The sequence below is a fragment of the Pipistrellus kuhlii genome, unplaced genomic scaffold, assembly GCF_014108245.1.
Source record: "Pipistrellus kuhlii isolate mPipKuh1 unplaced genomic scaffold, mPipKuh1.p scaffold_m20_p_8, whole genome shotgun sequence".
In the NCBI taxonomy this organism is placed as follows: Eukaryota; Metazoa; Chordata; class Mammalia; order Chiroptera; family Vespertilionidae; genus Pipistrellus; species Pipistrellus kuhlii.
The window spans coordinates 25,140,207-25,151,972 of record NW_023425584.1 but is presented as its reverse complement, the minus strand read 5'-3'; the positions used below and the strand labels follow the sequence as shown (position 1 = coordinate 25,151,972).

The 11,766-nt window shown below is 38.3% G+C and overlaps 1 protein-coding gene across 1 annotated transcript; it reads left to right on the top strand.

The window, feature by feature from the left end:
• Positions 1–245: 245 nt before the first annotated feature.
• PCDHB1 (protocadherin beta 1) lies at positions 246–3,998 on the top strand. Its single transcript, XM_036424287.2, has one exon. The coding sequence runs from the start codon at positions 1,593–1,595 to the stop codon at positions 3,996–3,998; it is 2,406 nt and encodes an 801-aa protein (XP_036280180.1). The 5' UTR covers positions 246–1,592.
• Positions 3,999–11,766: the final 7,768 nt, after the last annotated feature.

Here is an 11,766-nt window from a genome sequence, read left to right as displayed (position 1 = left end):
ATGCACAGATGTTAAAATAGCTAATGGAGACTGAAGAAACCGTTAACTTCTTCATGTCAGGGTGTCATACACATTACATATACCATTTTCTTTCACTTTTTTTTCTCATTTGGAAAATGTAGTTTAGACTTCTCTTGAGTGGCAGTAACTATTACTATAGCATCTAGCATATGAAACACTGAGGAAAATGGGAAATCGCCAAGCGTTTGATAATGAGCATAAGACAGAGTATCAGAAGACAGGTTCTAGTTCTGATACTGCCACTAACTGGGCAAGTGATTTCAGCATTTAGGCCTTAGTTTTTCATTTGTAAAAAAAAAAAAAGGGGGGGGGGGAGGGAGAGATTGGACCTCATCTTCCTGAGGTGCCTTATCACCTCAAATATTCTATGATTCTATGATTGTAAAGGAAACTTGCCACAAAAGTCTGCCAAATATCAAGTCATTCTCAACATACAGGATGTCCCCCAAAATGTGCACACACTTTAACAGCTGATAGCTCAATTTTGAAAATGAAATGCATTTTAACAAACACTGTCTTTATAATTATTCAAAGTGTGTGTGTACATTTTGGGGGACATTCTATTTATATGTAGTCTATTGTTTCATTTACTTTAAAATCCAAAGCCAAATATTTGCCTTCATTTAATGTATCATATATATTATATATGATATTTTATATATATATATATATATTATCAAGCAGAATAGTATATTAATTAAGAGCATAGATTTTGCAGACCGGTAATATTGGACTAGTTCCTTCTTTAATCTTTACTAGGTAGAAGATCTTAAAATATCTCCAGTCCCACTTTCTGTCTGCAAAAAAGAAATTATAATGTCTATCTCACAGAGTTGTTGCAAAGATTAAATTAGATAATGCATGTAAATCATTCAACACAGTGCCAGTATGTAGAAATCACACACAATAAGTATTCCTGTCATAAGATCATTTAAGTGCCAAGCCAACTGCTTCCTAAATGTTTGAGTGTTTTGTGCAAGTCAAGAGGGTAGTTGACCAATTCCCCTATCAGTGTGCCTACTGGACCAGGTTCCAAGGATAACCTATGTCTGTCCCCTTTCCTTGTCCTACTGATCACTTCCTCCAAATCATTCTCCCCCATTTGCCTGGGGAATCCAGAAGACACTGCCAGATCTTTCTGCCTCTCCCTTGGTCTCCAGGCGGAGTGCGTGCAGTGTACGGAGTAGCTTATTCCTTGGTTTGCATGTTGCTGCGGTGGCCCCAGCCCTCTCAGAAACGGTGACTTCAGCTTGAGCGTGAACCCTCATTGGCTTCTCAATTCCCAAGGACTTTTCTTCTGGAAGGGAATTACAAGGCGAGCCTGCCGTCGCTTTGGCAACAAACTTTCAACCTCTCTGGATGAGAACATATCTATTAATACATTCGATAGTCTGGGGAGCGCAAATTTTCTTCCAGGTGCAAAACAGCTTTACAGGGCTGAGCTGGCCACTGGCTTAGCTGCGCTTAGAGGGCAGCAAAGCCAAGAGCTGCGGTTGCAGGAACCTGCAGAGAAGTGAAAGTTTATCCGCAACAGGTGGTGGCCGCCGCCCAGGGCGCGCTTGTGAGAACAGATGGCGATGGCGCGCAGAAAACTCTTGCAAAGCAGGCAAGTGGGGTCTCTCCTCCTTTTTCTGTGCGTTTCCGTGGGGGGTGAGGCAACCATCCGCTACTCGGTGGCGGAGGAGATGGAGAGCGGTTCGTTTGTGGCTAACGTGGCTAAGGACCTGGGGCTGGAGATAGGGAAGCTGGCTGCGCGCGGGGCGCGGCTGGTTTCCGAGGGCAACAAACTGCACTTCCGGCTCCACCGCAAGACCGGGGATCTGTTCGTGAAGGAGAAGCTGGACCGGGAGTCCCTGTGCGGCAAAGCCGACCCGTGCGTCCTGCACTTTGAAATCGTCCTGGTGGAGCCCCTGCAGTCCTTCCGCGCCGAGGTCAGGGTGTTTGATATCAACGACAACGCCCCGATTTTCCCAAACAAGGAGCCGGTGTTAAAGATTCCAGAGAGCACGCCCCTGGGCTCACGGTTCCCTCTGCAGAGCGCCCAGGACCTGGACGTGGGCCTCAACGGGCTCCAGAACTACACCCTGAGCGCCAACGCCTATTTCCACCTGCACACCCGCTTCCGCAGCCACGGGCCCAAATACGCCGAGCTGGTGCTGGACAGACCCCTGGACAGAGAGGAGCACCCCGCAGTCAACTTGACGATCACGGCGGTGGACGGCGGGTCCCCTCCCAAGTCCGGCACCGCCCACATCCGCGTGGAGGTCCTGGACGTCAACGACCACGTGCCCCAGTTCTCCCGCCTGGTGTACCGCGCGCAGGTGCCCGAGAACAGCGCCAACGGCTCTTTGGTGGCCGCGGTGACTGCCACGGACCTGGACGAGGGCTCCAACCAGAGGATCACGTACTCCTTAGCTCAAAACCCAGAGGCAATTCTCCAGACGTTTCAGATCGACCCTGAGACCGGAGAGGTTCGCCTGAGAGGGCCCCTCGATTTCGAAGCGATGGAAACCTACGACATTGACATTCAAGCTACCGACGGAGGGGGCCTCTCTGCCCACAGCAAAGTCCTGGTGGAAGTGGTGGATGTGAATGACAATCCTCCGGAAGTGACCGTCTCCTCTGTGTCCAGCCCTCTCCCTGAGGACTCCCCCCTGCAAACGGTAGTGGCCCTTTTCTCCATCCGAGACCGGGACGTGCGAGTGGGAGGGAAAATCACCTGCTTCCTCAGAGAAGACCTTCCCTTTGCGGTCAAACCTACGTTCCGGAATGCTTACTCGCTGGTCACCGACAGAGGCTTGGATCGGGAGGAGGTCTCGGGCTATAATATCACCCTCGTTGCCATGGACACCGGACCACCCAATCTGTCCACAGAGACTGTCATAGAGGTGCTAATATCTGACATTAATGACAACCCCCCGCTATTTCGGGAGGACTCCTACATCTTGACTGTCCGGGAAAACAACAGCCCTGCAGTTTTCATCGGCAAAGTCCATGCTGAGGATTTGGATTTGGGCGAGAATGCCCAAATCACGTATTCTCTGCTGCCTCCAAAGAGCGGAGATCTATCCGTCTTTGCTTACATCTCCATAAATTCAGACAACGGGAAGCTCTATGCACTGAGAACCATGGATTATGAGGCCATTCAAGATTTCCAGTTTGTGATAAAGGCAACGGATGGGGGCTTCCCATCGCTGAGCAGCCAGGTTACTGTCCGAGTGGTGGTCCTGGATGACAATGACAACCGCCCCATGATCTTGTACCCCTTGCAGAATGGCACCTTGCCCTGCAATGACCTGGTGCCCAGGTCTGCAGAGGCAGGCTACCTGGTGACTAAGGTGGTGGCTGTGGACGGTGACTCGGGTCAGAATTCTTGGCTTTCATATAATCTGTTTAAGGCCACTGACCCCGGGCTATTCTCTGTTCAACAACAAAATGGGGAAATCCGCACACTGCGGCAGATATCTGAGAGAGACCCCATGATGCAGAAACTTATCATTCTTGTTCAGGATCATGGCCAACCAGTGCTTTCCACCACTGCTTCACTCAACATCCTGCTGGTAGAAGGCTTTTCTGAGCCCTACCTTCAGTTCCGGGATCCATCCAAACATCCTGCAATGGTAAATCCATCCACTAAATATTTGGTCATTTCTCTGGCTGTGCTTTCCTTTCTCTTTCTCCTCTCGGTCACGGTGATCTTCCTTATACACATCTGCCAGAAAATTAAATATAGAGAAAAGATCACAATTCAAGAGCATTTCTATGATGACTGTAATTTCCCTAACCACCTGGTACCAGGAGGAGCCAATGGATCTCTATCCCAGCCCTGTCCCTACGAAATGTGCTCAGCCACTGGCACTAGCACTAGTGAGTTTCGGTTTCTTAAGCGCTTTATGCCCAACTTCCCCTTTCCCCATGGCACTGGAAAGGTAAAGACAGAGGCTGGCTCCAGTGTACCACTAGGATCACTGGATTAAATGGCAGTTCCATTTTTTATCTTTTGAGGAAACTCCATATTGTTTTCCATAATGGCTGCACCAGTCTGCATTCCCACCAGCAGTGTACTTTGATTTCCTTTTCTCCAAATCTTCGCCAGCACTTGCCATTTGTTGATTTGTTGGTGGTAGCCATTCTGACAGGTGTGAGGTGATACCTCATTGTCATTTTAATTTGCAATTCTCTGATGATTAGTGACTTTGAGCATTTTTTTCATATGTTTCTTGACCATGGGCATATCCACTTTGGAGAAGCGCCTATTTAGGTCCTTTGCCCATTATTAATTGAATTGTTTGTCTTCCTTTTGTTAAGTTGTATGAGTCCCTTGTATATTTTGGAAATTAACCCCTTATGAGATGTATCATTGGCAAATATGTTCTTCCATACAGTGGGCTCCTTTTCATTTTGTTGAAGGTTCTTTTGCTGTACAGAAGCTTTTTTATTTTGATGTAGTTCCACTTGTTTATTTTCCCCTTGCCCTAAGAGATGTATTGGCAAATATATTGCTATGAGAAATGTCAGATTTTGCTGCCTATGGTTTCTTCTAGGATTTTTATGGTTTCACAACTTACATTTAAGCCTTTTATCCATTTTTATTTTATTATTGTGTATGGTGGAAGTTGGTGGTCTAATTTCTTTTTTTTTGGCATGTACCTGTCCAATTTTCCCAACACCATTTATTGAAGAGACTGTCTTAACTCTGTTGTATGCTCTTGCCTCTTTTATTAAATATTAATTGAGTGTAATGGCTTGGGTTGATTTCTGGGTCTCTGTTCTGTTACATTGGTCTATATGCTTGTTTGTGTTCCATTACCAGGCTGTTTTGATTACAGTAGCTTAGTAGTATAACTTGATATCTAGTACTGTGATTCCCTCCAACTTTGTTCTTCTTTCAAAAGATGCTGCAGCTATTCAGGGTCTTTATTGGTTCCATATAAGTTTTTGGAGTATTTGTTTTAGATCTGTGAAATATGCCATTGGTAATTTAATATGAATTGCATTAAATCTATAGAATGCTTTGGGCAGTAATGACATGTTAATGATGTTAATTCTACTATCCATAAGCATGGTATATTCTTCCACTTGTTTATATCCTCACTATTTCTTTTTTCAATATCCTATAGTTTTCTGAGTACAGGTCTCTTACCTCCTTGGTTAAGTTTATTCCTAAGTATCTTAATTTTTTTTGTTGCAATGGTAAATGGAATTGTGTTTTTGTTTTTAGTTTCTCTGTTTTGGATTCATTATTGGTGTATAAAAATGCCATCAATTTCTGGGTATTAATTTTGTATCCTTCTACATTGCTGATTTCATTTATAAATCTAGTAGTTTTTTTGGTGGAGTCTTTAGGGTTTTTATGTACAATGTCATTTCATCCACAAATAATGACAATTTTACTTCTATCTTTCTTTTTTTTTTAACATATTTTATTGATTTTGTACAGAGAGGAAGGGAGAGAGATAGAGAGTTAGAAACATCGATGAGAGAGAGTCATCGATCAGCTGCCTCCTGCACACCCCCTACTGGGGATATGTCGGCAACCAATGTACATGCCCTTGACTGGAATCGAACCCGGGACCCTTCAGTCCCCAAGCCGAAGCTCTATCCATTGAGCCAAACCGGTCTCGGCTACTTCCTTCTTTCTAACTTGGATTCTTTTTATGTTTTCTTCTTGTCTGGTCACTATGACTAAGACTTCCAGCACTGTGTTGAATAAGAGTGGTGAAAGCAGATAACCCTGTCTTGTTCCTGTTCTTAGGGAAAATGGTTTTAGTTTTTGTCCATTGAGTATGATGTTGGCTGTAGATTATCATCAAATGTAGAGTTTTTATCAAAAGTGGGTGTTGGAGTTTGTCAAATGCTTTTTTCTGTGTCTATTGACATGATCATATGATTTTTGTCTTTAAATATGTTTATGTGATGCATCACATTTATTGATTTGCAAATATTGTACCAGCCAGCCTTGCATCCCTGGAATAAATCCCACTTGGTCATGGTGTATGATCTTTTTAATACAGTGCTTGATATGATTTGCTATTATTTTGTTGAGGATTTTAGCACCTATTTCATCTGGAATCAATATCCTATAATTCTCTTTCTGTGTAGTGTCTTTATCTGGTTTTGGAATTAGGATAATGCTGGCGTCATAAAAAGAGCTTGGAACTATTATTTCCTCTTGGATTTTTTTTTAATAGTTTGAGGATGTTAAGTGTTAGTTCTTCTTTGAATGTTTAGTAAAACTTCCATGTGAAGCCATTTGGACCAGGGCTTTTGTGTCCTGGGAGGTTTTTTTAAATTTTTTTTTATTACTACTTCAACTTTATCACTTGTTATTGGCCTATTCTGATTCTTCCTGTTTCAGTTTTGGAAGATTGTATTTACTAGCAAATCATTCATAGAATGAAAAGGAGTAGGGACAGAAGTTAGACTTTTCAAAAATCATCGCTGTTTGCCTTCATAAGCTATTTTAAGTTCTCTTGTTCTAAAATTAAAGAAACTAATATTAAAACATTAACATATTTTAAGGATGCTATTGATACTACTAACTGTGACTTAAAAAAAATAAAGTCTGCATTCATGAAGCTTTAATTCTGTGCCTTATTTTAGACAAATGTGTGTAAATTTGTCTTGCACAGGAGGGCACTATATTTGTACCTAGAATTCCAAGGGTAGAAGAATACCTCTAAAATATATCTGAAATATACCATATTATATTTGTTGATATAAGCATTAATATCGGAATTATGATTGATACCTAATGGTACCACTTGGCTGTTGACCTAGTAGCCAAAATATACTAAAAATTAGTGCTAAGTTATTTTTTAAATATTAGAGATGCTTAAGGCAGAATTGGTGTAATCTGTTCAACATTTTTTCTTAGTATTTTGAGAATAGATGAGACAAATGCAGAATATCAGTAAATTGTCTTATCGATATTAAATAGTTTCCATAAATTGAGTATAATGCTGCTCATTGGAGTCAATGTCTTTCTTGCACAAAACGTAGAACAGTTTGTGTTCCAGTGTGTTTGGGTTAGGATTGGTTAAGACACGTTGAAACCAGAGGTTTTTAAGAAAGAAAAGACATATAATTAACTTTATGGGTAAGTAGTAACTAGTTAAAACATTATTAACTAAAAGTCACTGGATTAACTGCATTTGATAACATGATTGTATTTGTGGGGGTTTTTACTTTAGCTTTTTAAAAATTAAATTTTATTTTATTTTAATTTCTTTATTGATTAAGGCATTACATATGTGTCCTTATTTCCCCATTTCCCCTCAACCCCCCTCCCATTTATACCCTTTCCCTCCTGTTGTCTGTGTCCACTGGTTAGGCTTATATGCATGCATATAAGTCCTTTGGTTGATCTCTTCCCTGTATCCCCACCCTCCCCTACCTTCCCTAAGGTCTGGCATTCTGGTCGATGTTTCTCTGTCTCTGGATCTGTTTTTGTTCATCAGTTATGTTGTTCATTATATTCCATAAATAAGTGAGATCATGAGATATTTATCTTTCTCTGCCTTGCTTATTTCACTTAGCATAATGCTCTCCAGTTCCATTACATTGGATGATGTGAGCATAGTTAGTGGAGCCTGGTTTGATGTCAATAACAAGGAAAGAAAATGGTTTAGATCAATGATTTTAAGACTAAATTTCAAATAGCAGTAAAGTTCAAACAAAAGTAGATGTAGATTTGCCAACTTTTTATATTTCCATGAATGAACAGTAAGTTAAAACGTAAAAAGGCCATCATTTATTACCATTATTTCATAAACAAAATGATACTTTAAAATGGTAAGACAACAATCTCATAAAGGAATTATCCTTTAAATTAAAAAAAACATAGTTTTATGAAAATTGTGTTTTGCCATTATATTTTCATTTTGCCTTTTTCAAGTGAATAATTTTCCATGACTTCCAGTTGGGAACTATAGAAATAAATGACACTCTAATCTCATTCTTATTCAGTCTTGAAGCTCCCAAGAAAAGTTCAATTGTACCTGATGATTAAAAACTAAGACCAATTCTGCATCAATATGCTGAGTATGATGTGAACTATTTGTATTTGGAGAGAACTATATTCCAGCTGAGACTAAGTCCAGGTTTCCATCAGCAAATTAACACAAAGAATGGAAATAATTAGGACACTTACTGTTCCCCCAAATGTCAAGTGACTTTATAACTATTTGTATTTATTCAAAGCTATAACCAAATACCTAGAAGTGCTCCTGTATAAAACGACCCTGATAAGTATTTAATAAAAAATATCTAAATAGTTTGGACAAGTTGCTCCAGTTATCTATTTCACTTTGAAATGCACATAGATCTACATTTCCAACGAAAGGTTTAAGTTATAAAGAATGTAAGCTCTTTTAAAACTTTTTATTATGAGATAATTTTAGATATAAAACTGTGAGAATAGTATGGAGTCCTCATATACTCTTCACCTACCTTCCCTTAATGTTAACATCATACATAGCATAGCATAGTTATCAAATTAATAAATTAATGCTTGTATAATTCTAATAACTAAACTGCAGGCTTATTACAATTTTACAAGTTGTTGTTTTTTTCATTTCTTATTCTTTTTAAAAATATCTAATCCAGGATCCCACAATGCATTTAGTTATGTCTCCTTAGTTTCTATTACCCATGATACAATAGTTCCTTAACATTTCCTTGTCTTTCATGACCTCCAGACTTTTGAAGAATACTAGTTAGTTGTCTGCAAAATGTCCCTCATTTTTTTCAGTTTTATTGAAAAATGATTGACATGCAGAACTGTATAACTTTTAGGTATACAGAAAAAATGACTTGATTTATGTATATTGTGAAATGATTGCCACAATAAGTTTATTTAACAAACATATGCCTCAATTTGAGATTGTCTTTGTTTTCTCATGATTAGATTAATGTTATGCATTATTGGAAAGAACACCACAGGAATGATATTGTGTCCTTCTCAGTGCTTCATATTAAGGGGCACATGATGTCATATATTAACTGGTGATGTTAATCCCTTTTTATTGTAAAAAAATAACAAAATTTACCATGTTAACCATTTTTAAGGGAACAGTTCAGTAGTGTTAATGTTGATCACTTGACTAAGATAATACCTGCCAAGTTTCTTCACTGTAAAGTTGCTATTTTTCCCTTTGTAATTAATAAATACATGAGAACAGATACTTTGAAACTATGCAAATGTTTCTGCTTAAACTTTTGGTTATTAATTTTAGTATCCACTCTTGGATATTTCCTGTGGTAATTAATACTGTGGTATTTAAATGGTGATTTTCTATTTCCCTGATTCCTTTTATATTAATTAATTGAAATCTTTTGGTAAGAAAACTTACTTCTCCCCCATTTATTATTTATTTAGTTTTTTATATATGGACTCATGAATATTTACTCTATTATTTGAGTTATAATCTAATACTACTTTATTTATTTTGTTTTTAAAATCATTTTATCTAGAATGAAGAGCATATTTTAAGGCCTGGAATTACCAACATAAACACATTTTGATCAAAATTAGTATTTATTTTTAAATATATATATTTTATTGATTTTTCACAGAGAGGAAGGGAGAGGGGGAGAAGGATAGAGAGCTAGAAACATCAACTAGCTGCCTCCTGCACACCCGCTACTCCTACTGAGGATGTGCCCACAACCAATGCACATGCCCTTGATCAGAATCAAACCTGGGACCTTTCAGTCCACAGACCAATGCTCTATCCACTGAGCCAAACTGGTTTCGGCAAAATTAGTATTGCTTTATAACACTATATGTTAGAATATTTTAAACAAGCATAGGTTTCTTTAATCCTGTTAAGGTTTATTTATAATGCTGTTTTAACTTTAAATAAAAATTACATTAACTTCATTTTTAATGTTCACATAGTCATAAAACTATTAAATGGATATCAAAATATGAAAAATTTAAATTGTATTATATAGACATATTTATATATTTATAATATGTATAATAGAGATGTTATTTAAAATATATTTATATGCTGAAATTAGAATACAGTTGTATAAGAAATGGAATTGGTCTGGTTTTATTTAATTCTCCCCAAAATAAATGTTTTGCTTTCTCTGTCATGTCTGTGTATTTTATTGTTATAGTTATTTTCTATTTAAGATGAGTTTGTTGTATTCTTGGGAGCGGAATTTATCCATATAATTCTCCTGTATAAAGTTCTATTTCCTATGAAGTTGAGGTATATGACTACCAGAGACTTACTCTTCAACTAAAAATTTGACTTCATTTCCAAATCTATGTAACATTTTGAAATAATACCATTAAACTATTGGTTATATTTACTTCATACTTAAAAGTAGCATTAAAAAGTAAAAATAACAAGGGTTTTCTGGCTAAGTTGGTGAAGCAAGCTTATACTTCTGTGCGCTGTTTAGACAGAAATTATAGATAACCATTAAAAATAGGAAATTTTTAAATGCAAAATCAGAAATGGAACAAACATAAAATAGTGAGGAGGGATAAAACCCTTTCATTGTTGGGCTACAGGATGGGAAGTTGGCATTGCTTGGTATTAGTTTGGTTCTTGTGGGCTATCCAGAGGAAAGTGTACTTCATGAAAGATGGAGAATAAAAGTCAGGGTCAATGCTTAGAGCCAGGAGCTAAGATTTTCACAACAAAAGATTGAAACACCGCTGCCAAAAGATCCCTGAATTTACACTTTATAATAGGTTTCAGACCTATGGAGGTTTCAAACACACACTAGGTACTGAACTTGTAGTCAGCAGGTTCAGTAAAGTCAACTATACTATTTTTATTATTATGTTGCACCAGAAACCCAGATCACTGTTATAAGATCTGGTTCTAGACCATGTTTGGGTGGTCTAGTAGATGAACATGGGTGGGAAGAGCAAGTAAAAAGAAGACAACATTTTAAAAACAGTAGTATCCAAAATAAAACTTAAAGATACTTGTAGAGATGAATTCAGGAGTTACATAAAAAATAGACAAGAATTATGAAAGAGTAAAAAAAGAGACTGAAATAAAAATAGGTGGATATAAATATAGCCTATTAGAAATTTGAAAAATGAAGCACAGTCATGTAACAAAACCTTAGCAGATGGGAAAAAATTTAGCCTGGTCTCTACTGAAGAACAAAGTAGTAAATTGGTATATAACTAAGAAATTCATCAATAGCACAAAAAGATAAATTATGAAAGAGTAGTAAACAATGTTACAGTCATCTATTGTTATGTGACAAACCACCCCAAGACTTAGTGGCATAAAACAGCCATTTTACTATGCTCCTGGACTCGGTGGGTCAGGAATTCAGTGGGGGCATATCAGCGATGGCTTGTTTGCACTATGATGCCTCAGATAGAAAGGCTCAAAACTAGGGTGACATGTGACTATGGGCAACTATATTCTGGAGGTGACTTCTCTTTCATGATTGACGCTGGCAGTCAACCAGAAAACTTGCATGTGACCTTTCTATATGGTCTATGCTTCTTTACAACATGGTGGCTGTGGTCCAAGAACAAATACCACTCCCATCATACTTTCTGGACTTTGGTCAAACAGTCAGAGATCAGATTTAAGCAGAGGGGACATAGGCCTTACGTTTTGAATAGAGGAGTGTCAAAAAAACATGGGGCTCAGGTTTTAAAACTGTCACATAAGACCTGGAAGTTAAGTTGAAAAATCCTAACATAGACCAAATAGAAGTTCCAGAAGAAGAGAATGGAGGGAAAGGCAGAAAGAA

Coding starts and splice junctions, on each gene's coding strand:
- PCDHB1 (XM_036424287.2), top strand. CDS start 1,593: ATGGCGATGGCGCGCAGAAAACTCTTGCAAAGCAGGCAAGTGGGGTCT.